This window comes from Antedon bifida, chromosome 3, assembly GCF_963402885.1.
Source record: "Antedon bifida chromosome 3, ecAntBifi1.1, whole genome shotgun sequence".
In the NCBI taxonomy this organism is placed as follows: Eukaryota; Metazoa; Echinodermata; class Crinoidea; order Comatulida; family Antedonidae; genus Antedon; species Antedon bifida.
This window is the reverse complement of record NC_136228.1, coordinates 8,819,092-8,835,068: the sequence shown is the minus strand read 5'-3', so window position 1 is coordinate 8,835,068 and position 15,977 is coordinate 8,819,092. Positions and strand designations below refer to the sequence as shown.

Here is a 15,977-nt window from a genome sequence, read left to right as displayed (position 1 = left end):
ATGTTAGGAAGTTTAAATTTAATTTAGTATACTGGCAGGGCAGATCAAGGATTTTCTTTTAATGGGAAAAGCTAAGATAATAGATATAAAAAAAGTAGTGCATAATGTCATTTTAGCTGTCAAAGGAGTATGCGCATGACACAAACACTACCCCTTTGCAGGGGTTATTCACCAACCTTCAGTTTGGGATGGTAAATGAAGGTAGGTTGTAACAGATTTGGAAATGTCTCCTTCGTCTACCGTCCCAAAACGAAACAGTATGTCATACTTTGCATTGTGATAAGGTGAAAAAGTTAAAGAAAAGAAAATATAATATATGTAAATGTATGCAAAAAAAAGATACAATAGAAATTACCAAATATGTCAATCCTCCATACTGTGGCAGTTTATTGAAATTGGAACAAAATCAGGGACAAAGTTGAAGAAAAGAAAACTTTCAGTTGATTAAATCCAGTGACTCATTCATATCTATAAATGTATTTAATGATACAATAGGAACAATATAAGTGTGTCAAGCCTGTATTTCGATTGTTTGCAGGTTTTTAGGAAGTGTGTGTAGGTAAAAGGAAAACATAATATAAATATTTTGATTAAGCTCTGTTCTGTCAGACGCAGTTAGTCAATTAGATTCTTGGAATACGATTAGGTGTAAGGGACTATTGGTATACTCCTACGCCAGTCATTGAACCCATTGTATTTTGTATATATCAAGAAAATAGAATATAAACTTTAATTCATGTGGAAAAAACTTATTCAATTACTAGTTTAACCTTTAAAACGAGTGAGAATAATAGTAAATACCTGTACTATCACTCTATCATGATACTTCCGGGCCGGGTGGTATCAGGTCCACCCCCTTGATCGACGGACTGGATGCCTGCATAAGGTGACCTTGTTATTTATTATGACAATGCAATATTACTATTTAATGAAATGGGTAAATACAAGAAAAGAATTGGTGGCATGTACTGTAGGTACTGCTGATAAAGTATCATATTTGAGTGACGTCTGTATTAACAGCTGTAATATGTTCGTTCCTATTAAAAGTTATGAAACATCTTTTACCAGAGAAGAAATTTATTTTACTCTTTACTGGTTTTACATCCCATACATTGCACTTGTTAAGCCTTGTCTACACCATCAAACTTTATGTGTCAAAAAAATGTGATGTGCCCATATATGGTAGTGATGTGCCCAAATATGGTAGTGATATGACATCATAGTGTCCATATATGGGCACATCACATTTTTTTGTCACATAAAGTTTGATAGTGTAGACAAGGCTTTAGTGCTGGAAAAGTTTTGGAAATTGACTACAAAGGCATTATAAGTTATATTCAATTTGTATGTGTTTTTACAATACAGTAACACCTTCCTTTGTAACACCCATATGCAAGGGACACCACTAAGGAAAACTTCCCCATGAGGTGCAAAATACTTTTTAACACAACGCCTAATCAGGGAACACTACACTCTATAAGGAAATACTTTTGGTCCTGAAGGTGTCCCCATAATAGTTGTTCTACTGTACACCGTAACCATGTTCCTTTAAACTCAATCCTTTAGTTTGCCCTGATGGGATCATAATCAAATATATTGAATCCAACCAATCTAGATGCTGTTCCTCGTCACATGTTTGAGTATGATAGCCAGAATTTAGATTGTATGAAGATAATGTTTCTTTGAAATGTTTACACTGTTAACAAGTAGTTACCCAGTAAAATCCCTATGTTATGAATGAAATTCCTGTAGCGCCACTTTTGAAAAGGGGACTTATTTCAGAACACTCTGTCTGCTTTACCACCCATGACGAATAAAGTTTTCAAAACACTTTTAAAAACCCATCTTTTTTCTTTGTAATTTCTTTCTGTTTTTTCTCTCAGCACTTTGGGACAATCTTTTGATTGTAAAAGCGCTTTATAAATCGAACAACATTAACATTTTAGTTGTTGTCAATTGTGTAGCAAAGATTTATATTTTATAATAGAAGAACCTTTAAATACCCAGTACTACCCTTTAATAAATGTATATCTTTAAAATGTACATTTTAGACATACTGTATACTTACCCTTCTTTTTGAACATCCCTATTCAAGGAAAATTCCTAATAAGGTTGTTAATAATAAGGATACTACTGTTTATTATTATGTATTGTTCATTTTAATGTCATCAGAAAGACGTGGCAATTATCATAAGGGCATGTGGCGCAGTTTGTTGGACGTTGGTCTAATGATCGTGAGGTCATGGGTTCGAATCCAACGCTCGCCATATTGCAGGTTTAAAAATCACCCGCCAGGTGTAAAAATCGGTAACACCCTCTTTATATTTTGATTTCAGGCAGTGGTGATGCAGTTAGTGGATAGTGATGTTCAGCGAAAGTTAAAAACTCCGGTTTGGGAAATATATAAAGAAATGTTAACAGAGGCAGAAGGTAGACAGGTAATTATAATTATCAATTTTTTCCATGTTTACTGTGGTGGGAAATGTGACACTTGGATGAAATTAGGATTTTAATATTCAGTAGCTACTATGGCTTTGTAGTACCTCCTCCTCCTCTTCCGTGCCTTCTCTCTTACATAATGGAGTGCCTTCTCCCTTGCATATGGAGTGCCTTCTCCCTTACATATGGAATGCCTTCTCTCTCACATATGGAATGCCTTCTCCCTTGCATATGGAGTGCCTTCTTCCTTACATATGGAATGCCTTCTCCATTACATATGGAGTGCCTTCTCCCTTGCATATGGAGTGCCTTTTCCCATGCATATGGAGTGCCTTCTCCCTTACATATGGAGTGCCTTCTTCTTTACATATGGAGTGCCTTCTCCCTTTACATATGGAGTGCCTTCTCCCTTACATATGGAGTGCCTTCTCCCTTACACATGGAGTGCCTTCTCCCTTACACATGGAATGCCTTCTTCCTTACATATGGAATGCCTTCTCCCTTGCATATGGAGTGCCTTCTTCCTTACATATGGAATGCCTTCTCCCTTACATATGGAATGCCTTCTCCCTTACATATGGAGTGCCTTCTTCCTTACATATGGAATGCCTTCTCCATTACATATGGAGTGCATTCTTCCTTACATATGGAATGCCTTCTCCCTTACATATGGAATGCCTTCTCCATTACATATGGAGTGCCTTCTTCCTTACATATGGAATGCCTTCTCCATTACATATGGAGTGCATTCTCCCTTGCATATGGAGTGCCTTCTCCCTTACATATGGAGTGCCTTCTCCCTTGCATATGGAGTGCCTTGTTTACATATGGAGTGCCTTGTTTACATATGGAATGCCTTCCTTACATATGGAATGCCTTCTCCTTACGTATGGAATGCCTTCTTCTTACGTATGGAATGCCTTCTCCCTTACATATGGAGTGCCTTCTCCCTTACATATGGAGTGCCCTCTCCCTTGCATATGGAGTGCCCTCTCCCTTACATATGGAGTGCCTTCTCCCTTATATATGGACTGCCTTCTCCCTTACATATGGAGTGCCTTCCTTACATATGGAATGCCTTCTCCTTACGTATGGAATGCCTTCTCCTTACGTATGGAATGCCTTCTCCTTACATATGGATTGCCCACTACAATGATGAGTAGGCGCATTATTCAGTGGGAGATGGGACACTTGACCTGATTTTAAGTATATTGTAATAGCAGAAATTTAATCTGTTAATTGACCATTGATCAATAAAAATTTCTGATGGCTCACCACAAAATGAGACATTGTTTTTAATGTGACCTTCAGTTCACTATTTAATAATTGTTTATATAGTAGTAGGGGGAAAAAAGATATCATTTTAGATCAATGTGTGCTTTTTAGTTGTTTATTTATTAACAAATATTAATAAATGTTCCTGTTTTCTGTTCTGTATTTCTAATCTTTAAATATTTGTATTTCTACTAGATAATAATTCAGATTATTAGAAAATGCAGTAGGGTCTATAAACCCACCCCTTGTTGCACTTTCCCATAATAAATATTAACATATAAACTTTAAAACACAAATATCCAGAATGAAAATGTCTTACTATTTATATACAAAATAAATTCAATATTGAATCAGTAGTGTCTAATTTTAATTGTGATGAGACCATTTTTAATTGTTTTGATTTGTATTTTTCTATTTCTAGGTAAGATTGGGAAATGTTGAACGATTCAAGTTTTATGATCGAGCGCGAACAGCTTTTGCTGTTGTAGCAACAGGGTATTTAAAATTTTCTTAAATTTAAATATTTTCTATTTAATTTATTTAAATAAAAATATTGTTAATAATATTGCTATTATATTTATCGTTAACTTTAATAGTACTTTATCAAATAATAGTAATAGTTGCAGGGGCTACACTTGATTGGCTATTGCAATTTCTTAAATTAAATTTTATTATTATGTACAATGAAATTTATTTGACAATTCTCCATATTGTCTTAAGTTGTTTTTAATTTAAATTTTGGTTTTTGTTTTATTTCAGAGAAAAGGCTTTGTATGGTAATCTGATTTTGAAGAAAGGTGTGATATCATCTTCACAATGAAAGAAAATCCACTACAGTATTATGGGTACTAAAATTCAATCATACATACATTTATTTCTCAACAAAATACAACATAATTTATAATAATACTAAGGTACTCCACTGAAGAAAAGCGTTAATTGTGGGCCAAAACAAAAAAAAGAAAGATTATAAGAACAGAAGAAAATAATAACGAATACAAATAAAATGTTTATTTTACTTGTACAACAATGTATTAGTATTAATTAAGATTTAAAATCTTAAATTGATGTCATAATTTATGTTAAATTAGTGAATCTAAACATATTTGATTGTTTAGTTATTAAAAATGATATGTTAAAAATAGTTAATCTAAAATTGTTTATCTGAAGTTTTGTTATATGTAAACTTAAATTAATTATGTAGCTTATGTTAAAATCTAATTTCTTGCGATCCAAATACTTTTGGTGCTAATGCCACCATGGTAATAATGTAGCAGTTTCATCTATACAAGTATAAAATATATATATTTAATAATATAAAAATGAAGATTATAAAAATATTTATAATATAAAATGTAAATTGGAATAAAGATATACAATAATGTAGTTGTGAAATTTATAACTCTAGTCATGTCTCAACCATAGCATTAAAACAAACATTTAAACAAACATTTAAAAAGCATTGATTCACACAGTAGAACTTATTTGGGACAGCCCTATTAGTAAGACTACATTTTCATATGAAACAAATGATCATGAGGGACAATATATATATTTTAACATGAAAAACAATATACATTTTAACATGACGGCAGGAGATACCTTATTAAGGGAACACACTATAGAATCGCAAAAGTGTCCCCATATATGGGTTCTACTGTATTTAAAAGTTTTAGCACCAAACTACCTTGATTTTGACTAATACTGTTTTTTTATAAATGTTATCATTGATAAATAAAAAAGAGGAAATTGATGCAACCATAAACTTGAATCTACTGCAATAACTACATGATTTAACCAGCTGGTCTATGGAAGTTAACATGAAGTTTATGGTATCAGAAACAAAAAATGATATAAACAAAAAAAAGTTATGTGTACTACAATAATTCGAAGGAACAGGCACGCAGAGTGAGGTATTGTTATTCAATTCAATTCAAAGAACATTTATAAGCGTCCAAAAGACAAAAACAACAATGGCAAGAGATAATTAAGAAAATGGATGAAGGCAGATCCCAGAAAGATGAGAATCTTGTGACAGGATTGCCTTTATAAATTAATTTTAAAAATAGAAAATTATGAAAAAAATGAATACAAATAAAGTTAATAAATTAATTTTTTTTAAATGAAATAGAAACAATGAATATCATACCAGTAGATAAAAGTTTGAAAAAATAAAGGAAACATGATGAGCATAAAAAAGTACAGCTGAAGGGCATAGTAATGAATAAGATGACAAAATGAATACTGTAATTCAATCTAGCAAGTCACAGAACTACCATGGGACACCAGGGAGGAGACGCTGCCATACACAATGGAGGCATGTCATGGGTGTCATATACACTCTTTTTAAAGAATATATAAGCTATAATTCCTTCCCGTCGCCTTCGCTCGTTTTCATAAAATCTCATTTCCATTCCAACTTTTATCACTAAAATGTATGGCATAAGCACCTTTACTTCTGCTGCCTCTCGCTTATATGGAATGACCAACCCGCCTCTATTAGATCATGTTCTTCTACTATCACCTTTAAATCTTCCTTTCCTCTCATCTTTTTCTTTCAAATTGAGCTCTCTCATATTTTATTCCTTACTGCTGGAATTGCCGAACTACAATTTTGTATTATTATTATTATTGTTATTGTTATTATTATAATGTTATTTATTGATCATTGTTCAACTGAAACAGAATAATAATAATCATAGTTGTTTATGAGCCACACTCATAAATTGTACATTGTTGCATTAATGATTTTAAGGCCACACCTAGTTTTTATCTTTAGGGCGATGACTTAAAGCTGTAATGTAATGTTAAGATCATTATTTTACAGAACATCCTTTTCATTTTCATTTGTTTCATAAATTTCAAAAAGAAAAACCCACACACCAAATATGGACATTTTTATACAGTAATATGAAAAAAGAAACTTATCCTGAATTCCTCAGAATAGTGCAACCACTGATCATTTTTTAAATATAATATTACATGATAATGTACTGAAATACCTTTCAAACCGGAAAAATAAATATATATTAATAGTAATGCAATATGTTTAAATAGATACCACAGACCAAGGTTATCAAACCACATTTGATAGCTCAATACAAACCAATTTTAAGAACATCCTTCTATGGGAAAACCTGTGATTCCACCCTCCTGGTTTCGAGGCGATGGGGAACCAGACATAAAATAAATCATCATTATTCATAATCATAAATATAAATCATAATTCATCAATCATGTATACCGTGTAAAGTGGCGTAACATAGAGACCTGAGGCCCTTGGTTTAGGAACCTTTTAGCCTTTTTCGACATATATTAATGCCTGTTTTTTTCCTCTGGGCACTGCTCAGGGGCCCCATAATCTCAGGGGCCCCATCATCTCAGGGGCCTGTGAAAATAATTATACCATGTATAATGTTTAAGGTATAATTTATCATGTATAATTTATTATGTATAATGTATCATGTTAAATGTATAATATATTATAATTATAATTTTTATTAGACATTTCATATAGGTGAGAACCAACCAAGATCATCACATCACTTTTAGTAGGCCTAAATCATGTGAGTGCAGTGCTTACTTATGGTTATGGGCGTAAAGAAAACAATATTGGTTTGCTGTCATCAAACCGTCTATGGATGCAGGTAGAAAAGCTTCTTTTTCGTCTTATTTAAAAAGAAACTGCTTGAATTCAATATTAAACGGTTCCGTTTTGACTTCCTGCAAGGAGTCTTACCGCTTGTTAGTGAACTAAACTATGGGAAAATGTGTTTGAATATCGTAGTAACCAATAATTGTATCATATTTAAAAAAGACGTTTCCACAAAAACCACATTCACAAGGCATACATAAAGCAATATTTAAAGTATTACATCCAGGATTTTTTAATTTGTTGACCAAAACATAAGGATATGACATTTATACACCCTTCCAAATAAATTAAGGGTGGATATTCTAAATGGTATTCTATAAACATTTCTATACAGGAAGTAAAATCTAATCGTAGAAAAACCAAGCTTTCGTGATGAACATTTAAAAGACTAAAAAACCCAAGCGTTTGGGATTTCCCAAAAGCAGGGGAAAATCATGTGATTGGTGCTAGGGTCCTTTCGACAACCAAATTGACTCCTTTTGAACTTTTTATAAAGAATGATTTAGTTTAGTAAGCCTAAATGTCAAGTGGAGTATGATTAAATTATATATTTAAAAAGTTAAAGCTGAAGATATTTAACTTTATTTTTATCTAATTTTATTTATCTTCATTTTTGATTGATCTGTCCAACTAAAAAACAGAATATGTTCATAAACAAAAACAAATGTAAATTTGTTGATTATCTGTAATATCTCGATATTTTTATGACACAATCACAAATAAACCACTATTTGTATAATTTTCTTGCTTGTTTATTGTTTATACTTTATATTAGGATAAATTTTATATACAAAATGAATAATTAATTGTACCAATCAAGGAATAATAATGTGAATGAGCACATAAACAAGAAAAATAAAATCCACACTCGAAGACTTGCATTATTCTTGATAGCCTGGGGAAAAAATTAAAATAAGAATTAGCGAAAAATGAAGTGTAATAATTATTTTTATAACATACCTAAATTGATTTCTTTTTATAGTCTACACCCTTATTTCTGAGCAACCGGAACGCGCAACACAAGACTGGTAGTGTACGTCATCAATAATTCTTTTACTCCACGTTAACAATTTAAGCACTGTCGTTTCAAATGGGTTAGACCTTGGCATAGCGTCTCGTTAAAAGTAGGTGTATTAAAACAAATAATGAATGTTTATATTCGTGCAATGTTACAAATAATTTCATTCGGTGAAGGATAAAATGTTCTGTTTTAGAGATAGAAACCTTTCACCTCATGAAATTATATGTACCATTCTACTCATAAACATTCATTTTTGTACCATTCTACTCATAAACATTCATTATTTGTACCATTCTACTCATAAACATTCATTTTTTGTATAACTAGTATCTTTCAGAATGTAACATCATTAATGCAACTCACTTCTCTTATAGCTTCTGTAGCACCTTCTACATTCTCAGTAGATGTCACAGCTTTTTCTATAACTTGATCAATAACATTATCCTATTGAGTAAGCAAAGACATTGTATTTATTTAGGTGCAATAATAATTCAATATTAAAAATGGGTTTATTTTTTGACATAACTGCTTACTGTGGTATCATAAGATGATGATAACGCAATACATATGCATATATATATCTTAGTGCAAAATAATTCATTTTTAAAAAGTACATGTTTTGCCCATTTTTCGACAAATTTCTTACTATAGTACAGGAATTTTTTTTTCTCGAAAAATTGTTACATTTTTACCATTATATTTTTTTTTAACGTAACTGCTTTAATATGGTACCATAAGATGATAAGATGCAATATATATGCATAAATTATATCAATTTTAGTGCATACAAATTCATTTGTAATTATTTTTTGTACATAATAATTCATTTTTAAAAAGTCCATATTTTTCCCATTTTTCGACAAATTTGACAAAGCATAAAATTATTTGTACCGTTGCACTTACTAACATTCATTATTTTGTATAATATACCACTGTATAAATGTTTTTACCTGTTTTACAACCTCATCCATAAACACTGTTTGTAAAGCTGCAATATCTACAACCTTTCCTTCTAGTTCTCTAAAAAATAAAAAGAGCTAATGTTTCAAAAACATTAATAAAGCACTAAACTATTAAACTGGACTTTGGCTCCAAAATATGCAGATGCTCTTGTTGATCCTAGTAAAGCCAATCAATTCCTCCTCCCTGAGAGTTTATGCAAAACATACAAATATTCCTAAATTTAATTTGAACAATTACAGTATATCTATATATATTTGTCTTTTGACCATTTATAAATATTAATATTTGTTAATTTTTTTTTTTATTATATAGTTTTTTACATCTTCAATGAACACAAATTGGTGGTTTTATTGGCTTTGGCTTTTGAAAAAGTGAGTGGAGGAGGAGGGGCATCAAACATTTTAGGAAGAGGCTCAAGTCATCTTATTATTTACCTGACTTCATCAAGATTATTTTTCTCCTGTAGCATCATCTGGTTTTCTTGTTGGAACTGAAATAATAAAAATAAACCAAAAATTAAAGATATAAATTTGCATATTTTGGCAGAGCATAGCACCCTCAATTTGACGATTTTAGCAAAATGAAAAAAAAAATACGGTGTTTTTAGTGTAGGAAGGAGGAGAGAACGAAAGTGATAATTTACATAATTTTGTTTGGATTTTTTCATTTTTCACCAATTATGAAAAAGCTAATTTTCTCCACAAAATTGTTATGAAATGTGTTTTTCTACAGAATAGTGCTAACAAAATAGATAAGTTAAGGAATTAATTTGCCGGCATTCCAGTAATTATTTGATACGCAAAATTGATTTGGAAAAAACACTATAGATGATTTGAATGGCAAATAACCTAATTTTTATAAACTATAGAGGGGGTTGTACAGTGAGGAAAATAGTTGAAACCAATAATTTTGTCTAAACTTTTACTTATACACAGTTCAATGATGTTATGTTATACCAGTAATACACATTTAAAAGCTTAAACTAATGAATGAATAAAGTACCATTGCAATTTCTTCAGGAGATAGCTCATTGTCAGAATACTGTTCTTGATTAGATACTTGGTTTGATAAATCTGAAATAGAATAGAAAGAAAAATCAATCCAAATTACAAATGTTCACTCTGCTGTGATGTATATACAAAGATAGGGAGAATATTTTACCAGTTCAAAGATTTACTTTTCTATTAACTATTTCAATAGCAAACCAAAAACAATCGGCGGTTCGGCGGTTCCCACACGCATCTGACATCCGGCCGTGTTTACCATGCTGATTGTTGTGCAATACATGGGAGTGTTATTTCCGGTCAAACTAGAGGTGCCATTTATCATGAATTTTATGTGTGCGAGAGTACCATTTCCAACCATCTGGGGGTGTCATTTACCAAAAAAAATTTTTGCCCCCTATTTAAAAATCCTGGATCCGCCCCTGTATACAAATATCTACCTGAATTAGAAGTGGTTAGTTTTCTTAAATTTAACCCAGAGGCAAACTTGGCTTTACTGTTTTTGAGCTGGACAGATTCTAATCGGGAGCTGAAACAGAAAGTATAAAAAGAAGTTAAATAACTTACATAACATATAGTATATAGGTCAATTTTGGTTAGTCTAGAGTGTGTGTGTTACAGTTAGTTTGTATTGTCAAATATTTTGTATTTTATTTTGAACTTGTTACAAGAGATGCCATACTTTTTATTTGACTGGTCAAGTTGTTATCTAAATTAACATACAATTAAAGGAAAATTTCATTAAAAAAACATCCTCCAATTAGAGAATATAAATTCAGTACAATCCCTATTAATAATAATAATATCCTGCATTTATATAGCACCTAATGTTGTGAAACCTCTAAGCGCTGAACATTATTACCCCAGTCATTTTTTCCTGATAATGCAAAGTTGTGTCTTGATCTAATTGGGTTCCCATTTATACACCTAGGCAAACGTAAGTATCTTGCCTAAGGATACAAGCAATGCGGCGAGAGTTGGATTCGAACCTCGATCTCACAATCACTGCAACACATTCATTATTGACACTTTCCTGTGAATCTAACTAGAAGCAATATATGCTTCAACTCTATGGCAACCAGCATTTGTTTCCTGAAAGCATCCCCTAAAAGGGGGTTCTACTGTGCTACAAACATAGCAGGTTACCATTTCCATATACAGTAGGTACGTACATTCTTTTCTTGTCAACCACTTTCTTGACACGTAAAGCTCTCTGTTCACTGTATAGCTTACAAACACCTGTAAATAAAATGTAAAAATTCCTCAACAAAATAATGTAACTTCCAGAAGGTTGTGGTAATTGTTTAGTTGAATCTCCCTGCACATACACCTCTCATACACAGACACCACTCATAATGGACACACATCCATAAGTATGTAACAATCCTATAAATGCTTATATATTTTTAGTGTTAAAATGTCCACCAATTGGGCCAGCTTTAAAGTTCTTTGAACTTATTAGAATGTACAACTGTATTATTTGATGTGTGTGGAAAATTTAATAAAACAAACAAAACAAACACCAACAATTTCCCAATACAAAATCTTGAATACAAAATTGTGAATAATTAATAATGAACTAATAAATTACAAGAAAAAAAAAAGAGAATTCCACGAAATATATATATAGTTGTTATACAGCGCCTAATACATAAGTATCAAGGTGCTTTACACACAAAAAAGAATAAAAAGAAATATCCAAAAATAGAGGTGATGCAGGAAACCATTTCTACCGCACTTTTCTGCAACGAGAACTCGTCTGATTCACAGGAACCAAAGAGAAAATGGGGTCTGTCACAATCAAAAGTTTGTCAAACTTGCCGTATGTGGACACTTTTTCCTGAGCACTTATGCGAGTCTGTATTATATATGTACAAACCTTTTAAGTAATTGTCTAATAGTTCAAACGTAGCTTCTCTGTGTTTTTGTACCTCTTCTGTTGTCTCCTGCTTCATGGCTATTAAAAACAATAACATACTGTAACTTTCATTGAAAAAAAATGTAAAGAAATAAGTTTTAAGAAAATGAACTGAGCTTGAATAATTTTCAGGAGAGCTTTCGATATAGGATGACTAACCACTTAGAAACAAGAAAGGTCATGTCAATTCATTGTGTACATGCAGGGAATATAGGTACTGTAGTGCTTCCTCCCTCTATTTCTCCACAAAGTTTATCAATATTTATTAAAAATGTAGCATACAGCCCAAGAGGGAGCAATGGGCCTGAGGCCCAACACAGGAGATTATCTAGGTCGGAGGTCATCGCTCCCTTTTATTGGAAGTGAACATTGTGTGTAATTTATTAAAATATTAAGTGGCATTCTCTCAGATGAAATTATTTTCAAGAGTAAGTTTTGAATGGTCAATACATGCTTTTATATTGCATCTCTCTGTCTATCTTACCCTCTTGTTTAAATGATCTGATTGCATCTAAGCACGTTCTCATAAATACTTGAGCATCTGCATCTATCTGGTCCCGATCAGCTTCCGTCATTGAATTTGAATCAGACTTTAAATGACTACAAATTAAACAAATTTTATTTAAAAAGTATTTTTGATTGTATATAATTTCTTAAATTAAACATAAAATAAAATAATAAAGTTGTGATGACTTCAATGGATTTTTTTAAACAATATAAACTAATTTTAAAAACAAACTCACCTTGATGGGTTGATATAATCTTTTCTATGTTTTTGAAGAAAGTCTTTCAGTTTAGTTATTGCCACCACCTATTTGAAAAGGAAAATTAAAATAATACATACTGTATATTGTATTAGGCTATTAGAAAAACAAAAAAATGAAATTACCTAAAAACAAAAAATATTTATTAGAGAAGAGCCTCTTTACTTACTTACTTGCTTAATGACCAGCTTATGTGACCCATCGCATATGATGTCATATACAATTACAAGTTTTCGTTTCTGATGGTTGATGTTTGAGGGACCAAATAAAAATTGGGTACATAAATGTATTGGTGGATCAGGTGCCGTTTTCGGCCACCTCGACTTGTATGGACTATACCATTATTATGATAGGGGTGTGGTGTATTATGTTTTATGTAGAGAAGGGTGTCTACTGAATGGGAAGACAATACAATCGTTCTGTTATGTAACCTACAGTACAAACTACAAGGAACAATACAGAACATCAAAAACTAGGCATGTACTTTTTATAAGGCATGTTATTATATTAGGTACTGTGCCAAGATTTTGTAACAATAGTACTATTATTAACTAGGCCTATAAGTAGGTATACTGACTTACTATACATAAAAACTAAACTAAACATTACGGTATAATCAAAATTAAAACATATTAAATACTATGTTATGCCTATCTGGATTTAAACACATTAAATTTTAGTACAATCGGATTCGAAATTAGAAAATCTAAATACTACAATACAATCGGAATTAAAACATGTTACCTACAATACAACTAAATACAGTACAATAAAAAAAAATCTTAAATACTACACAGTACAATCAATATTAAAATATCCTAAATACTACATTACAATCGGTTAAATTACCTACACTCTATAATATTGTGAAATATGTAAAAGAATGTTGGCAAAAGCATTATAATCGGCCCAATCCTATCGGTAGATAAATCATATTTTTTATTTGCAAAGGATAAATCCCAACAACATGGATTTGAACCCAAGAACCTGGCATCGGGAGACAAGCATAATTGAAGATTCATTGACATAATTATATGTTTTTTGTTTGTTTTACCGATCACCTGATACGTTTACATTTAATGCTAAATGTAAAACGAATTGTAGATACAGAAACAAAAGGGTAACAGATTCATTGACATAATTATATGTTTATTTGTTTTACTGATTACCTGATACATTTACATTTAATGTTAAATGTAAATAAATGAAACGAATGAAGATACAAACAAAAAATGGTAACAGATTCATTAACGTAATTATATGTTTATTTGTTTTACTGATTACCTGATACATTTACATTTAATGTTAAATGTAAATTAATGAAACGAATGAAGATACAGAAAAAAAAAATGGTAACAGATTCATTAACGTAATTATATGTATGTTTGCTTTACCTGATACATTTACATTTAATGTTAAATGTAAATAAATGAAACGATTGTAGATACAGAAACAACTCGACTCGGCTATAGTTGGACTTATAACAACGATTATTCTCTGTACCTTTCTGAGATTATTTGATTTACCGATTATGGCAACAATTTCCTTGAACTAAACATAAATAAAACGAAAGAAATAAGAATTGATTTTCGAAAACATAATTGGTCTTACAGTATACATTAATTAAAGGAAAGGAAGTAGAGATTGTTAACAATTATAAGTATCTGGGAGTAGTGTTTGACTAAAGCTTAAATGGGTGGACATGTTGATCATATAGTTAAGAAGTTAAATACAAGGCTGTACTGCTTGAGGAAACATTTAAAAACGTGTTTAAAACGTTTTAGAAAAACCAAACCTAAAAACATGTAAAACATTTCGATTACGTTTAACAAACGATCTGTGTTTTCTGGGAACAAAATGGTACAGATTCATTGATAAAAAATTATAATGTTTTACTGATTACCTAATAATCAGTATGTGATAGATCTTATTAAATGTACTACTGTCATCTTTGTTAAATATGTACTACTGTGTTATCGTTAGATAAATTATATTTTTTTATTACTTTCTGTATTTATAAATCCGTAAAAATATTCAATATCCACCTTAGGGAATCCACCTAATATCCATATTAGGGAGATACATAAATATTATATAGAAATAAAGAGCCATAATATACTGTATTAACTTGAAAACTGAAATTAGGTGCAGGGCTTAGGTGTTTTTCCTTTGTTGCCGAAACATAATGCACTAAACAAAAGAACAAAAGCAGCAGTATTTTAGCACATTAACACACTCAATTAATAAATGGGACACCCCTATTTTCCCATCTTTTTATAATGGTATAGTCCATACAAGTCGAGGTGGCCGAAAACGGCACCTGATCCGTATTGGTTGTTGGAAAAAGAATAAAATTATAAATGTGTAAAGACAAATTTGAAAGGAATGTTGGTCCAAAAAAGAATATTCAACGTTGACATATTGACCACCTCAAACGGGACATTTCAGTAATGTTTTGAAAATATTGTTGTTTTAAAAAATTTGAGAAAACGAAGATAACGCCGCACAGCCTGCAGTGCGAAACAGCACTTATTTTATTTGAATGAAGCAGACTTATTTATTTATAAATGTTTACAAATAATCATTGAAAAGCCGACCTCCTAATGGGAAACGTCACGGGCCGAAACTTCACGGGGCGAATCGTCCATCTGCCGAATCTTCCCCGACCGAATCGTTACGCTGCTGGGCTGTGAGATGTTTATATATCATAATAATACACTAACGTGGGGGCCTAGCAGCAGTGTACCTACCATTTCTTTGGATTTGGTGGAGAATTCTGTTTTTGGACGACTGGACTTTAAAATTGAACTTTTTAAATTGTCTTGACCAGTTCCTAGAGCTTTATTTCTTGTTCGAACAGTTTTAACTGAAGCTTTGAAAAGTGCTGTTATGTCCATGTTGCGTTTCGTTGGTTTTGAGGTTTTGATGATGTGGGATA

At 31.5% G+C, this 15,977-nt stretch overlaps 2 protein-coding genes across 6 annotated transcripts in view; one reads left to right on the top strand and one right to left on the bottom strand.

The window, feature by feature from the left end:
• LOC144836809 (fucose mutarotase-like) overlaps nt 1-8,453 on the top strand; it is a 20,923-nt gene extending 12,470 nt beyond the window's left edge. The window contains exons 4-8 of one of the 5 annotated variants that reach the window (XR_013611375.1): nt 2,337-2,438; nt 4,136-4,209; nt 4,474-4,559; nt 7,219-7,361; nt 8,352-8,453. Coding sequence is in view for 4 of the 5 variants with exons in the window: in XM_078691678.1 (XP_078547804.1) it covers nt 2,337-2,438; nt 4,136-4,209; nt 4,474-4,534 (237 nt within the window). In the remaining variant the exon portion in view is untranslated. Of the gene's footprint in view, nt 1-2,336; nt 2,439-4,135; nt 4,210-4,473; nt 4,978-7,218; nt 7,497-8,351 lie in introns of those variants that run through there. The other 4 variants (XM_078691678.1, XM_078691680.1, XM_078691679.1 and 1 more) reach the window with 4 other exon arrangements.
• On the bottom strand, nt 8,110-15,977 carry LOC144836799 (syntaxin-18-like). The gene is made up of 11 exons (XM_078691660.1): nt 15,790-15,977; nt 13,019-13,086; nt 12,760-12,875; nt 12,237-12,314; nt 11,530-11,596; nt 10,798-10,886; nt 10,356-10,426; nt 9,788-9,843; nt 9,341-9,410; nt 8,754-8,834; nt 8,110-8,264 (listed from the first exon to the last, which is right to left on the bottom strand). The coding sequence occupies exons 1-11, from the start codon at nt 15,934-15,936 to the stop codon at nt 8,172-8,174; spliced, it is 936 nt and encodes a 311-aa protein (XP_078547786.1). The 5' UTR covers nt 15,937-15,977; the 3' UTR covers nt 8,110-8,171.